This window comes from Delphinus delphis, chromosome X, assembly GCF_949987515.2.
Source record: "Delphinus delphis chromosome X, mDelDel1.2, whole genome shotgun sequence".
NCBI lineage: Eukaryota > Metazoa > Chordata > Mammalia > Artiodactyla > Delphinidae > Delphinus > Delphinus delphis.
This window is the reverse complement of record NC_082704.1, coordinates 41193781-41210234: the sequence shown is the minus strand read 5'-3', so window position 1 is coordinate 41210234 and position 16454 is coordinate 41193781. Positions and strand designations below refer to the sequence as shown.

Sequence of the window (16454 nt, the reverse complement as noted above, 5' to 3'; positions counted from 1 at the left end):
AAGAAGAGTCTCTCAGCTAAGAAACTTGAAGTACACTTATGCATCACGGGGATGGCTCTGCCAAAGAAAGCTCTTTTTTTCCATTCATCTTCGCCAAGACTCCCTCTCCTCCAGACAGTGCTTGGGTGGGAACTATCAACACTTTCCTCTGACTCTCCTTTTCATATATTCCTGTGCTTAAATAAGCCCCCTTGTTGCACATGATCTTTCTCCAAATACAGAATCATATAGTTGATTTGGTTTCTGCTTACTAAATTTCAGTCATATCCTGTTCACCTTAAACGTACACAGTGTTGTATATCAATTATATCTCATAAAACTGGAAGAAAAAAATAAATTTTAGTCATATCCTAGTACTGTCTTCCAGAAGTTACATCGATATGAATTTCCCTGGAGTTTTGCCTGTTCCCCAACTTCCCAGACTCTTGATTTACTCCCATATGGTCTGTGGATCTTAAAATTTATACTCAGATAATAAACTTATATCTTTAACATTAGGGCATATCCCACTGTAGACCCCGTGTTCTGACATTATTTTATTATTTTTCCCACTCTTAAATAGTTTTCTCATTGCTGACAGATGAATCATTGAGTTCATCAAAGCAGTCAGTGAAAAGGTTTCACACTAATTGCTAGATTCCGAGTTCAGCAAATTTTGTCTTGGTCTCAGTGTTCCTCTAACACCTATTTCATTTAAAGATGATACTATTTGTATATTTTGTAATGTTCTTTGTCTGCCACTCACTTTGTCAGTGTGCGTGCCCCTCTATCTGACAGACATCCACAACATAGTTGTGATTTCTACTCAACCTTTTCTGTGTCAGTGGCTTCTGAGGTCTCCATGCCTCTTCCCTGCTAACTGATGGGAGTAAAAGTCTACTGTTTAGAAGACTGGCCTAGTCAGAAGATTTATGTATCCTCAGACACACTGATGAGCTCATTCAGGATTGTGTTATGTGCTAGGCCCCAGAAGACATTAAGATTGCTTTGAGTGAAGTGTGTAACACTCCCTGCAAGTGAGAAAATGTGGGACTTTTGGAGGCCATCACCCAACATCACTCTCCAACTCCCACTCTTTTTTTCTTTCTCAAATGAAAATAGCTTTACAGCAATTCTTTTCTCATAAAAAGAATGTAGGCTGGGGGTGGGAGAGGGCAGAACTGAAAGAACAAAAAAGCATTAAGAAAGAAAAAACCACACTCACTCCAGGTCTCCTTTTCTGATGGCTTTTTCTTTTCAGATCTGGGACTAGATTTCAGAGGAAACGGTAGACATTTGTAGCTGGAAGGTGGAAGGAGAGGTTGCTGCCCCAGGAGCCTAGGGAAGGAAGAGGCAATTTTTCAAAAAGTACAAGTGGCCAGTAACCCCAGGGGAAGATGCTGTCCCTTTCTGGTAATCAGAGGAAGGCAAACACAACTACAGGGAGATGGGATTAGCAAAGAAGAAAGAGTAACAAGGCCTGATATGGGGGAGGGAATGGAGGGGGGCGGGCCCTCTTCTGCCGCACTGCTGGTGGGAGGGGAAATTGGGGACCCGAGTTGGTGGATGACGTAGCTCTCACGTGACCAAGAGCTGACGTGTGCAGAAGTCCTTCTTGTTCTGGTCGTTGTTCCCGTCTGAGTACCAGCTCCCCATTGCCCTGAGGGCGAGCGGGCCTGCAGCAGAGGCAAGAAGGAGGAGGAGAAGGAAATTGTCCCGGATCCCTGCAGGTCAGTGCCTGGGAGATTCCAGAAGGTGGGGGTGGCCGAGGGCGCAGGGCGGAGACCGTCGCGAGTCCTGGGGCACCTCCATCGTCTCTCCCACTCGCCGCCGGCTTTCCAAGACATCTGTCCCGCCCGCAGCCCATTTCGTTGCTGCGAAATGGTGAGCAGCGGGGTGTTTGGGGAGGAGCTCAGAGATTGGGAGGTGGGAATCTGGTGGAACCGAGGCCATAATCTGGAAAGGGAGCTGCGGCCTGGGTGTTTGCCCCCAGTACTCCAGGACAGTGCCGGCGGGGAAAGGCTGGACATGGGGAGGCGGGGGTGCAACGTGATGTGTCAGCAGAACCCCGAGAGGGGTTATAGGGGTGGGAAACCTTTGACAACCAGGCCTCCGAATTAGGAAAGAGTTTTCTGTTCTGGGGACCGGTCCGTCCACCAAGCACTCGGTAGCGGCTGTTTCCAGTTTTTCTGTGACTGTGTCTTCCTGACCATGGCTCTGTGTTTTGTGGGTCCGAGCCTCTCCCGGGTTGCCAGTCTTTCCGTAGGTTGCGGCACTACGCCAGGCTAGAGAAGAGGAAGGAAATTAACCCCGATCGGTGAAGGTCGATTTGAGGGTAAGACCAAATGGGGACCCTAACCGGGGCGGTGGTGGGGGTGGGGAGAAACCAGAGATGGCAATAATCTAGGTTGGGTTTGAGTCTGAGTGTGTTTCTTGCACTGCTGGGACTGTGGCGAAATGGCGTGCGATGTGTGTGTGTGTGTGTGTGTGTGTGTGTGTGCGAGCGCGCGCGCGTGTGTCGCGGGGGGTGGGGTGGGGGAGAATGACAGAAGGGAAACCTATCAGATAGTTTGTTCATAATCCTCTTCTCTCAACAGCATTTAGTCCCCATGTTTTCGATCTGTCATCCTGCAGGTCTGCTGTAGCAGGTGGCACCACTTGAAAAGAGGGAGGAAGTTTCCTCAGATCAGTAGAGGTCGGTGTGGGCGTGGGGGCTGCTTGGAATGGGGGAGGGGTTGGAAATCGCCCGCGGTTGGACAGGCTCACCCAATCCTACCTTATTTCCCTAACATCCCTCCCATTTCAGGCTAGGGAAGGGGCAGGCACATGCATGTTTTGGATGGCATAGAGAGGTTTTGTTTTGTTTTGTTTTTTTAAATCTGACAACCTAGATAGGTGAATCAGGAAAGCAAGGAATGAACAGTCAATCCATCAAGGCTTCAGTTCTCACTGGCTCTGGTCTCTCTGCAGATTGCAAGGGTTGTTGGGCGTGGCACACCTCCAGGGGAGGGAAGAAGGGGCAAACTGCCTGTCTGAAGGAGGTTAGTGCAAGGTGCCACTCCCTGGGAACACCCGAGGTTGGGGTGGCTGAGGGCCCAGCGGACTATGGGCTCCGTTGCCTTTATCTAGGCTTGGGGAGGGGGTGGACTGCGGAGGGTAGGGGGAGAGTGAAATGAGGAAAGAATTTGTTAACAATCTACATTTCCTGCCAAGAACTCATTTACTTATCCCTCTGTGCAACTCTCTGCATGGGACAACACAAGGAGAAGAGAAACTCAAACCCCTTTTCCTTCCTCCACCCCCTAAGGTCCGCCTCCAGAATCAGCTGTTGTGGCCTTGAAGAGGCTGAAGACAATCATCCTCCGAAGGCCTGCACCCAGGCCAGGCCCATAGCCCTCCTCCCCCAGCCTGTGACTACTGTGTTCCTTGGTCCCTGATATCGTCAGGGACGATTGCATGGGCTACGCCAGGAAAGTAGGCTGGGTGACCGCAGGACTGGTGATTGGGGCTGGCGCCTGCTATTGCATTTATAGACTGACCAGGGGAAGAAAACAGAACAAGGAGAAAATGGCTGAGGGCGGGTCTGGCGACATGGATGATGTTGGGGACTGTCCTGGGGCCAGGTACAATGACTGGTCTGATGATGATGATGACAACAGTGAGAACAAAGGTATAGTATGGTACCCACCTTGGGCCCGGATTGGGACTGAGGCTGGGACCAGAGCTAGGGCCAGGGCAAGGGCCAGGGCTACCCGGGCTCGTCGGGCCGTGCAGAAAAGGGCTTCCCCCAATTCAGATGATACTATTTTGTCCCCTCAAGAGTTGCAAAAAGTTCTTTGCTTGGTTGAGATGTCTGAAAAGCCTTATATTCTCGAAGCAGCTTTAATTGCCCTGGGTAACAATGCTGCTTACGCATTTAACAGAGATATTATTCGTGATCTGGGTGGTCTCCCGATTGTTGCAAAGATTCTCAATACTCGGGATCCCATAGTTAAGGAAAAGGCTTTAATTGTCCTAAATAACTTGAGTGTGAATGCTGAAAATCAGCGCAGGCTTAAGATATACATGAATCAAGTGTGTGATGACACAATCACTTCTCGCTTGAACTCATCTGTGCAGCTGGCGGGACTAAGATTGCTTACGAACATGACTGTTACTAATGAGTATCAGCACATGCTTGCTAATTCCATTTCAGACTTTTTTCGTTTATTTTCAGCAGGAAATGAAGAAACCAAATTTCAGGTTTTGAAACTCCTTTTGAATTTGGCTGAAAATCCAGCCATGACTAGAGAACTGCTCAGGGCCCAAGTACCATCTTCACTGGGTTCCCTCTTTAATAAGAAGGAGAACAAAGAGGTGATTCTTAAACTTCTGGTCATATTTGAGAACATAAACGACAATTTTAAATGGGAGGAAAATGAACCTACTCAGAATCAATTCAGCGAAGTTTCACTTTTTTTCTTTTTAAAAGAATTTCAAGTGTGTGCTGATAAGATTCTGGGGATAGAAAGCCATCATGATTTTTTGGTGAAAGTAAAAGTTGGAAAATTCATGGCCAAACTGGCTGAGCATATGTTCCCAAAGAGCCAGGAATAACTTCTTGATTTTGTAGTTTAGAAGCAACACACATTGTAAACTACTCCTTTTCTCCACCTTGTTTATATGGTAAAGGAATCCTTTCAGCTGCCAATTTTGAGTAATGAATATCATATTGTATCATCAATGCTGATATTTATCTGAGTTGGTCTTCAGGTCTAAGCTGGATGAATGAATATCACTACCTGTTCTGAAAACAAGTTTGTTGCTTTTTATCTCACTGCCTAGATTGAAATATTTTTACTATTTCTTCTGCACAAGTGACAGTGAACCAATTCGTCATAAATAAGCTCTCTCCTGTCATGGGCATTGACTTAATTTGTATATCATCAATAAAGTTGTGTGCTAATGCTGGAAAAAAAAGAAAGAAGAAAAAGAAACCATCCTTGTCTTTTGGTTTATAATCTAGTTGGAGAGATAAGAAACATACAAACAAAAAGATAACAATATCTCAAGCATATATTCATCGTCAAATATGTGCGTTCAGAGCACAGAGGAAGCAAAGGTTTCTGTGGGATACAATAGTCAGCTACAGATTTATGGAGGAAGTGGCCATTTAAAATGAGTCCTCTATGGGATAGGTAGTTAGGGCATTCCGTATGATGGGAGTGACGGGGGACTGGTGTGAGAAAGGCATGGAGGTAGGAAGTCTTCCTATGACAGTAAGGGGGAGACTAGTCTGCTTAGAGTGGAGAGTGTAAGGATGGGAAGTAAATAAATTTGGAAAACTGGCTGAAGCCAGTTTGTGGAGAACTGTTTGAATATTATCCCACTGAACACTGAGAGCCAGTAAATAATTTTGACTAGAAAGAATAATTGGAATTCATATAAAAGTTCCTCTCTCACCCACTGTGCAGTGTGCTTGAGGGTGTGGCAAAATGGATCCTTTCAAACCCTGGTGGTAGGAATGAGCTTACACTGGCTCAAGGTTTGTGGAGGGCCATTTTGTAATACATATCATAAGCCTTAAAATATGTAAACCCTTTGTCCCAAAGAAATAACTGATTCATTGGCCAAAAACTGTATGTACAAGGCTGTTCATCCCAGCAATGTGTAAAATAGTAAAAACTGGAACCAACTTAAACAATTTAGCACACTGGATTGGTTAAATAAATTAAAGAATATTCACACGGTATAAGATAAATATGTCACTTGCAATCCATATTGCCAGGGAACGATATTCATCATGCATTGTTAAGTGAGAAAGGTAGGTTAGATAGCAGTATTCATAGTATGATTCCACTTTTTTGAGAATATAAGACGTTTAAGTAGACACTAAAAACTCTGGAATTACAGACACCCAAATAGTAACAGTGGTTATCTTTGGGTGGAAGGATAGAGTAATCTTTACCTTTTTACTTTTTATTCATCTATGTGTTCTTATTTATCTAAAACAAATACTGATTTTTTCAAAAATTTTTGAAAAAGAAGTGTTGGGAATGGAGCAGGTGATTGGAGCATGTACTGAGTGGAAAAAATATTTAGATTAAACATGAGATGGGTTGAAGTTTTCTCTCTGAAATAATAGATGAGTGCTGAAGATGGGGCTCGTTGTGAGGATTAAATGAAGTAATACATGGGAAATACTTAGAATGTTCTGGCACATAGCAGTTAATTAAGAAAAGTGAGCACGCTTAATTCCCTGGAATTCAAGGTTGATAGCTTTTTTGGTTGACCTTTGTTTCGCTGGGGGCATTCTTCCACATGTCAGCATCATTTAATAAATAATAACAACAATAAAGTTTAGCACTTATTAAGTGACCACTGTGTAGAGTGATGTCATTCCTGCAAGGCAACTGTTACAATAATTTCTCAAAGAAATAGGGTTTTCTTATTTCTAAGGACACAAAGTGTTTCATCAGACATGATCTCACCCGCCCTCACAACATATTCCTAGTCAGTTTGGAGACCTTATCCTGCTTTATACATGAGGCCAGGAAAGGGTAAAATGTCTGTTCAGTTATGATCTGGTTTTAGCCTCAGGCTTCCATATACTTACTCTAATGTTGCCTATAGTCGACAAAAGGACCAAGGACTGGTTAGCTTAAAGTTGTTGGGTATGGTGACCCTACTGAATCATGAACACGTGGGGGCTACTTTGACATCATTTTTAAGGATGGGATGAGGGTAAAGGGAACTAACTTTTTTCTTGCTCTATTATTAGGCAGGAGAAAAGGATTTGGGAGGGGAAGCCTAATCCATTTAAAATAAATTGAGTTTGAGGTAACTGTGTGACATCCAGATGGATACACCCTATTGTCACTTGAATGTATTGATCTGGCGCTCAGAGAAGACTAGGCTATAGATAAGATTTGGGGGCCACTGGAGGATGAATGATAATTGAGGACATTGGAGTGGATGTGATCCCCAGAGAGAAGGTGCAGAGAGTAAGAGTGGAGGGCTGCAGAAAGAACTGGGTAAGGGACTGTGGCAGCTGGGGAGAGAAGCATAGAATTGCAACTGTGGATACCCTTCCAGACACTTGTACTATCCATATACCTATATATTCTATACATCAAATTGGATGATACTGTAGATGAATTTTCAGAGCCTGATTTAAATTTTTTCTATTTTTCTACTAAAAATTATTCATTGGAGATACTTAAGAAAATAGAGACAACAAGAACAAACTTGTCCCCTGACCCGGATCTGTATCTTGAACATCTAAAAAATATTCAGATCAAGCCATGTTGAACTTGGGGTGCTGAGTGACTTTTCTACATGCGGTGAAAAATGAGGTCAACTTGCGTAATAAAAAGCCACTGTGCAGCAGGGGCACAGGTCTGACCAGTGTCCATCTGCTCCTGCAGGTCTCTTTTCTCATCCCTTCCCATTCTTCTTCCCTCTCCCTCCCTTGCACTTGTCTTTTTTATTTCCTCCTTCTGAGAGACCATTGGCAGTAGTCTCTGTGCTTCTGTGTCTTTTGTGGATGACCATTTAATCCCCATGACACCAGGTCATGCACCGGTGGGCATTTGATACAGAATAATATTTGTCATTGCTGTGGTAATACGGTGACCTGGGTGTGGCTGGATGCCAAGATTTTTTGGACCTTTGTTGAACAGAGACTGAGAAGGCACCAGTCTTAACGTGGCACAGCACTATGTGCACTGCATGCAATTTTGATGTCCCACACCTGGTATTGTTTGGCACAGAATCACCCAGACTTTGGTAAGTGCTGTGTGAGACAGATATGTGACTGCCTGGTCCAGGGAGGCCACAGGGCCGGCCCAGCCACACGCAGATGTCCTCATGCTTTCACATCGGAGGCTGCCACTCAAACATTTTGGGAAGGGCACAGTTCTGTGATTGTGGCAGCTCATCGGGGCAGGGAGGGGGCAGTGTCCTCTCTTTAGAGAGGATGGCAACTTCTGGGTAACTGAGGAAATTAGAAACTCAGAGGATATTTTGCTATTTTGGTTTTTCTCTCATCTAATTGTTTTAGGAATTTAAGTGGGTCTATCCCAGTCAAATGTGTTCAAAGGGAAGTTTACAAAGATGGAGTATAGTTCTCTTATAAATTGTCACCCAAAGCATAATATTTCAAGGCTCAGGAAACTGGTTTTCTATTTTTAAATTCATATTTTACTTGCCTTGTTTCAAAAGGGATTCTAAGTGTAGGTTTAGCAAATTGATGTGGTTCAGGCAAATTTTGTGTTTATGCCTCTGTTTGGTTAATTTCTCTGCTAAATTCCCTTGAGAATGGTTTTTTTGAAGAGTGATTATGACTATTTTCAATGCTATCTTTTTACATTCATTTTACATCACATCCCAGGTTGAACGTTTTATTCTGATTTCTCTGTTTAAACTGTGGCTCTTCCTTGCCTTTAAACCAGAACTATCGTGCTGCCATCTCGGGGTGCCGAAGACTAGGGTAATGACCCCTGGTTTGCTCTGTCCTGAGGTGTGGTGTCAAGCAGGTCAACACATATTTACTTTCAGAGATGTGTATCTCCATGCTTTCCCCTCTCCATTGGGTCCCTCTCAGGCCTTGTGTTAAGGGCTTGGGCAATGTTAGGTTTGGGGGTAAGTCTGAGTGGAGGGAGAAGGTAGGGGGTGGGAAAGAAGCCTTATTGGATGGGTAATTTTATCCTAACAGGTTCATGCCAATGGAATTCAATCCAGCACTGGCAGTGGGCTAAGTGTAACTTTTTGGCCCTGTTGACCATTTACATTTTAAAAAGTGAAAGAGTAAGTGTAATACAAGCATCTTTGTTTGGGCATTAGAGCCTTCTGTTTATTGAGCATTTTTCTAAGTTTGCACATGGACATAACATGTTATTAAATGGGATGGAATTTCTTTTTGAAAATAAAATAACAGAATGACAGTCTATGTTACTATAAGAAATGTAATTACCAAATAGATCAGATTCTTAGTGTTGGCTGCTAAGAACATTCTGTCCCTAAGGTCAATTTGCATCAGAAACCAAATTATCAGAAGGTTTTTTATTTAGTGCTCAAGGAATCAGGGCAAGCTGACTTAGCTAGATGTTAGTGCTGTCAAAGTAGTAGAACCAGGTGCATCCACATCTGCTATGGTGATTGACTTGTGGCTGAAATCAAATACTTGTATTCAAGAGCTAGAGCATCTTTCTCCTTGGACACAATTAAAAATTTTGTCTGCCTAGATACCCCTTTGCCAGAGGTGGATCATCAATTGATGGTAGTTTTATGACTGTTAAGGTATATTATCAATTAGCTTTCATACAGAGTTTGAGAGTGTATACTTTTACAACAGGAGAAAACTGTAATATCTGCAATGCATCCTCTCCTACATGTTGATTAGTATCTTTCTTTTCTGGATTTTTTTTGATGAGTAATGATAACTTGTTATTGATTTTTTTTTGAAACTCAAGCAAAATGAATTGTCACCTCTTTAGTTTTTTTTCCATTTCTATTTCAGTCTTTGCTAAAATGTGGTTTAACTATAATCTTGCTAATTTTTGTGGCTTTCTTTCAATAAGCTGTAATGAAAACCCTGACATAATGAAATGGATCAATAAAAGAAAACTTTTAATTTTTACCTTCTTCCATCATTTAAAATGAATTAAATTGGATTCTCTTTTTGTTATTAGAAAGGATGGAATCTAGGCAAGACCAAATAAAACAAACAATATTTAAAATATTTTCTAAATCTTAAATCCATTTAAGCTGACTTGGGGAATGATTCTTTGTAATCACTAATTATTTAACATCATCAGTCATCAGCTCTTGTTATGCTGGTCTGTGTAATCTATAGCCAAAGTTGGAAGTATTAAATTGCACCATGTCGCTTATAATTCCATTAAATTCTGGTTGATTTTCTTCCGATATAAAAGTTAAATCTTTATTTATGAATGTCATAACTTGTGAATGTCTATAAATATATGTCATACATATAACATCACATGTGTTTAGGTGGAAATGACTATAATTGGGGAAATATTAAGATATTAGTAACACTCTGGAATTGTTTTTCAGCTATTTTATTTATTTATTTATTTTTTAATTAATTTATTTTTTTTTTGCGGTACGCGGCCCTCTCACTGGTGTGGCCTCTCCCGTTGCGGAGCCCAGGCTCCGGACGCGCAGGCTCAGTGGCCATGGCTCATGGGCCTAGCCGCTCCATGGCATGTGGGATCTTCCCGGACCGGGGCACGAACCCGTGTCCCCTGTGTTGGCAGGCGGGAACCCGTGTCCCCTGCATCGGCAGGAGGACTCTCAACTACTGCGCCACCAGGGAAGCCCTGTTTTTCATCTATTTTAAACCTATCAGTAGAAGTCCCAGACATATTTGTTTTAACTTAGAAAGGGGAAAAATTAGTATCTGGGGAAGAAGGCCATATTATCGCTTCTGCACTGGTGGACAGGATTATGCATCCATCTGGATATTTGACTACCACTCTGAGACAGATTTGGGAATTAACACCACTCTGAGAGATTATTTTTCATAAAGAACTCTATTTTAATCTTCTTTATTTTCTTAAACCATAGCAGTTCTATTAAAAACTAAAACAGATAAAATATAAATTAAAATGTAAAACTGCCCTTTTCTCGCCCATTTTTACAGTTACTTACTATGAATGTGTTTTATGTGTATTTAAACATAAATGATACACATATTCATATTTTTATCAGAAAATGAAGTCACAGTCCATATATTGTTCTGTTCTGCAACTTTTATTTCACTTAAAATACATCATGTGTGTATTTCCATGCATATCCTACCTCATTTAACTTTGTTCATGGTGTCTTCTTCTGTAGAAGAGCTACATATTTAGGTAGTCATATAATTCAGCCTTTCCCTTTATGGCTTCTAGGATTCTGGACATGCTGAGGCAAGCTTTTCCTATCCCAAGAGTTTACAATAATTTTTAATATTTTCTTCAAGCTTTTAAAAATAGCTATTTGTATGTGTGTGTGTTTAATCCTTCTGGTATATAATTTTGTATGTGGTATGAAGTAGAGATGTAATTTTATTTCTTTTTCCCATCCCCAGACATTGAATGTGTCATCCTTTTCTCCACTTTTTGACAGAACTTTTTAGAGATTATTAGTTACAGGTTATTTACCACATGTTATTCTTCTCTATAAATGGAAACATTATTGCTCTTTTTGCTATCTTTGAGGCATGATGCACTGAAGACTGTTGGTGAAGTCCTATATCACAGAACCTGTTTTATTAAAGTTGGAATGAATAGTATTGGGTTGTGATACTAGTAATTAATTGTTTATGGGTCTATTATGAAGAAATTTGAAACACCAAAGGGTAAATACAGTGCACTATGGGCTATGAAAATGCCACAATTTGTAAAAAGTAGTCTAGCAAGTGACTTACACGAGTGTGACAACACTTCACTCAAAGCATTGACAATGAGCAAGCTAATCGGTGTATTTGAGAGTTTGAAAATCCGCTAGCTAACTCAGTCTTCCAAGCAGGGGAGTTATTACATATTGTCACATGTGCCTTGAAACCGAAGATAAGAAACCGATATTTTTGAAACATGGAATGAACTGTCAGATCTAGAAGGCTTGAGCACTATGAATTAAGACATTTTGGTGGACACTTACAAGATAAAGTAATATTCTTATCAAAAACTGGTAGAGATACAGATTTAAATTTATAAAAGACACTTGTGTACAAATAGAGAAAATAATATAATGAAAAAACTGAAATAAACATCAGTGACACATTGACACTGAAACAATTGGTTGGAGTGGCAATTGATTAAAACATTCTATGGATGACTTTGATAGAGGATACTCCTTTCATTAGTAATATGTATCCTTTTAAGCAAAAGAAATAAGAAAATAATGTTAGCACATGGTCTCTAGAGTGCAATACTTCCTAAAAACTTGCTAGAATAGAGGAAAGCTATTGATTTTTTTGTGTTTATCTTTGCCTCACCATCTCTTCTATTTTGCTTATTGACTTTGTGATTTTTAAATAGTCCTCTGTGTTTTAGACAAATACAGTCATATCAGTTGTAAATAGAAATTGCTTTTAACTTTTCCCAGTTTTACACTAATTATTTATTTCCTTATCTTATTGCAATAACTAGAATCACCCAAAATACTATTGAATAAAAATGGAGATTGTGGATGACCTTGACTTGTTCCTGGTTTTAGTGGAAATGACTTTGGCATTTCATGGTTAGAATGAGGATTGCTGTTGACTGTTGGTAAAAAGCACTTTCAATGTTTAAGTTATTCCTTTCTATTCTTGTTGGTACCCATTAGAAGTAGCTGCTGATTTTTTTCTAATCCTACTAGGTCATAGTAGAGCTTTTTATTGCCAAACTTCTGAGTTCTGTTTGTTTATAAGTTTTATAGTTTGTTAATGTTTTATTTTGATTTTTATATTTATTATTAATATTTATTTATAGTTACCTTTTATGTACTACCTTTAGCATGTTTTGGTCTTAGGTTTGCTAGCTTTATAAAATTCGTTAGTGAACTTCAATTTTTTTCCTCTTTTCTGGTTGAGTGTAAATAATATTGGTATTATCTCCTCTTTAAATGTTAGATAGAACTGAACTGCAAAACTATTTGATCCTGATTCCTTTTTTAGTGGTAGGTCTACAATCACATTTCCAATCTTATCTCTTGTAATTTGTCTACTCAAATTTTCTATTTCTTGGGTTAATGTTGGTAACTTCTATTCTACTGGGAAATCATCCATTACCTTTAGATTTTTAAATTTGATGTCGAAGATGTATATGTAAAATTATAACTCTTTTAATCACATCTATTTTTGTAGTGAAATCCTTTATTATTCATAATTTGTATACTTTTGCTTTTCTTCCGTTATTACTTAGTTTTACTTATGAAGAGTGTGTTTATTTTATTGGTCTTTTCAAAGAAACAGGCTTTTATTTATCATTTCTACAATGTTTTTTCTGGTCATTATTTTTAACTTTACTAATTTCTTCTATCTTTGGATTTGTTCTATTGTGCTTTTCTAATGCTTCAAGAATAGGGCTTATTTCTTTTATTTATGATCTTCTTGAATAATAATGGTAATTAAGATTATTTATTTTTCTCTGAATACAGCTTTAGCCATGCCCCATAAGCTTTGATATGATGTATTCTCTTTTTCTTTGCTTTCCTTATAGCTTGCAATTTTGCTTTTAATTTCCTCTTTGACCCAGGGGTTATTATGGAGAACAGTGCTATATTGTCAGGCAGTTATGTTTAATGGTGATCTTTTATTATTTATTTCTAATTTTATTTTGTTAAGGTAAGAGGATGTGCCTATAAATTCTCTCCTTTTTAGAATGTATTTTCTCTTATATTTATTCTGAGTTTTTAAATTTGAAAATCATGTTTTTCAATCCCAGAAATTATTTTTTTCTGCTTTACTTGTACTCCTTTCAGTGCCCTTATTACTTATTTTGCTAAAGATTATATCTGACTCCTTAAGTAGTTCTATTTCAATGGGAGATAATATGTTTTGAAGTGCACAGACATGGATATGAATAGTCATCTGTGGAAGTAATACAAGGGACTGGAGAAATTTGGAGAATAGAAACTCTGAGGAAGGTCTTCTGGGAGATATCCCTTGGAGGCAGGACTGGGATTTGATTGAAATAATTTTATGATTCTGCATTTATTCTTCACTATATGTGCATTTTCTTCAAACATTGTTTCTTAGACATACCTAGTGATGCCTACCTAAGTGGTAGATTAAAGATTTTTTTAGAAAGTATCTTTAGACTCTTACCCATAATTCATTTGTTTTCTCACTCTGTCTCTCTTACCTCTTCCAGATTTGCAATGTATCTCATTAACACAGTGCTCCAGCTATCATTATTTTATTGTATTGTATGTTGGTTACCTTAGTTGTAGCTTAAAAAAGCTATGCTCAGAATTTAGAGTCCAAGAGAAAACACAGTGCAGGCAAATAAGCTGTGTAGAGACTGTGGCTTAACCAACAGCTGATACAATTTCCCAATGGGCTCATCCTACTTATGTCTCTGCGGGAAACGTCTGAATAGTCAGAAAGAAAAAAATATACAGTAATTTACTAAGGGATGGGGTGACAGACACCAAAAACTACATGAACATTTCCATGTACTCTCTCACATATTTATGTGTATTCATATATGATATAATATTATGTTTTAGATATAAACTTATATTCTTGTTTTTCTCTCCCACAATATCTCTTACTTTTCCATTTTCCCTACTCCTTTCTTCAGGAAAGGTTTATGGAAGGGCTTTGTCATTTCCCAAAGCCCAAACACATGAAAGTATCATGCTAGGGATAGCTGATGCTCTACACTAAGATGTGTCTAGTTATGGTTTTATTTGTATTCAACCTGCTCAAGAGTCAGTGTGTTACATATAAGGATTCATGTCTTGCTTCAGTTGTTGAAAATTCTGTGCCACAATCTCTTCAAATATTACCTTTTGCTTATTCTTTCTAGTCTTCTTTTTATGGAATTTCTTCCAAGCGTATTTTGATACTTTTCATTCTTTCTGCCATGTCTTCTAGGTTCTCATGCATATTTTGCACCACTTTATCTTTTTATGCTGCATTCTGGGTGATTATTTTTTGAGATATATCTTTGAATGTCTTAATTATCTCCTTGGGTTTGAGTTTACCTCTGCTAGCGTCACACAACTTTAACCAGTTCCAGATTAATTTTTATGTTAGTTTGTGTCCTTTGGGTTCACTAACATGTAGGAACTGTGAATTCAACCCTACACCTATGGGTGGAGCTGGCCTGTGTTCTGATTGCTCTCAGGGATCTCTTTATCCACCCATAACCTCACATAAAAGGCAAGCTTTCTTGTTATATATCTTCGCTGTGAGAAAAGGTTTTCTAGTCATCATTTTAGGTACTGGTTGTGCTTCTATGGGATCTGGATTTAGACAGGAGCTCAGTACCAGCCTCCCATCTTCCACTTCCTAGAGGCATTGCCTCCTGTTGCCATGTGGGATTAAAACCCTGTTCCCCAGCCCTTAAGGCCAATATCCATCTGTTCGTCTTTATCTCTTGCTCACTGCTGTTAGTTCTTTCTTTGTTCCTTGGGGATTTCCATTTCATGATTATGAGCTTGACTATATTACTACTTTTAGAGGGGGTTCATATTCTATAATTTCTGTGAGTTTTAAGTGGAAGGAGTCAGTTCTGAGTCAGTTCAGTATGCTATTGACTGGAAGTTCCTCATACAGGTTTGTTGCATTGGATTGTGTAGGTGACTTATGTGATGCCTCTTAAGAGATATCTTGGGGGAATGCTGTTTTATATTTCTTCCAGCCAAATAATATAGGGTCTTACCAAGCTTTCTGTATCCCAGAATGGCAACGGCAGGGAAGCAGCAGAGAAAGTCTTGATCATTCAAGGAAGACACAGAAGCAAATAGAGAGCCATCTTGTCTGAAGGGGCCACAAGGAGGGAATGGAAGTGGTGAATTATGTAGAATAATACTAGATCCACATGGACTCCTTCCTTCTAAGAACTCTAAGGCACTCCATAAGCATCCTTGAACTTAGACACACCATGGAGAAAACAGATGGAGAAAACAGTAGATCTTGAACTGATACTGTTTCAGTCACCCCCATGGAATGAGAAGACAAGATGAAAATTGTGAGTACTGCTATGGAAAATAAAAGTTGGATGTCTTACACACTTGAATTTGTGGACTGAGATTTATTCCAGTTACATATAAATACATACATATATACACACACGCATATTTGTATATGGATAGTAAACAAGCTGGAAGGATATACCACAGTGTATTAGAATGGCATTCTGTAGTAGCAGTAAGGTTACAAGACATTTACATTGTCTTCTTTGCCTAGTTAACTACACTTTTCCTTATTTTAGCTCAAATTTTACTCCTTGGGGAATTTTTTTCTGTCCCCTTTCTACCCCCTTCAGAGAGCTTTGATCTTCTGTTGTATATTCTTATATACCGGTGTCCCATTCTTTCTTTGTACTTATGTGGAATTATAATTATACATGCACTTGTGTGATTATTTGATTAATGTATATCCCCCACTATTCTGTGAGCTTCATGAACGCAAAGATTAGTTTTTCTCATCATTGTATTCTCAGTACCTTGCATAGGCACTCAATAAAGACTTATTAAATGGATAAATGAATATATTTCTACATTGTTTGAATATTTTACAATGATTGTATTAATTTCATTATTAAAAGAAAATAAAGATTATCCTATTTAGAACAAATATAAACGTAGATCTTCTGGGCCAGTGATTATTTGAGGGTCACACTTCCTAATAAGAATGTGTTGGTAATTATAGCTTCTGTCTCCTGAAAAATCCACATACACCCTCCTTTCATTCCTAACACACAACTTTACATATACTTTAGGTATTTCTAGACTTGGCCAGAGAACACCTGGTCTAGGTTTATCAGTATGGT

At 39.3% G+C, this 16454-nt stretch overlaps 1 protein-coding gene across 3 annotated transcripts; it reads left to right on the top strand.

Moving 5' to 3' along the window:
- Positions 1 to 1469: 1469 nt before the first annotated feature.
- ARMCX3 (armadillo repeat containing X-linked 3) lies at positions 1470 to 6355 on the top strand. 3 transcript variants are annotated; one of them, XM_060001761.1, is made up of 5 exons: positions 1470 to 1709; positions 2235 to 2314; positions 2614 to 2674; positions 2950 to 3020; positions 3287 to 6355. In XM_060001761.1, exon 5 carries the CDS (start codon positions 3436 to 3438, stop codon positions 4573 to 4575), a length of 1140 nt encoding a protein of 379 aa, XP_059857744.1. In that variant the 5' UTR covers positions 1470 to 1709; positions 2235 to 2314; positions 2614 to 2674; positions 2950 to 3020; positions 3287 to 3435; the 3' UTR covers positions 4576 to 6355. The 3 variants fall into 3 exon arrangements, with proteins under 3 accessions (XP_059857744.1, XP_059857745.1, XP_059857746.1); XM_060001762.1 differs by having other exon boundaries at positions 2950 to 3031; XM_060001763.1 differs by lacking the exon at positions 2950 to 3020.
- Positions 6356 to 16454: the final 10099 nt, after the last annotated feature.

Coding starts and splice junctions, on each gene's coding strand:
- ARMCX3 (XM_060001763.1), top strand. CDS start 3,436: ATGGGCTACGCCAGGAAAGTAGGCTGGGTGACCGCAGGACTGGTGATT.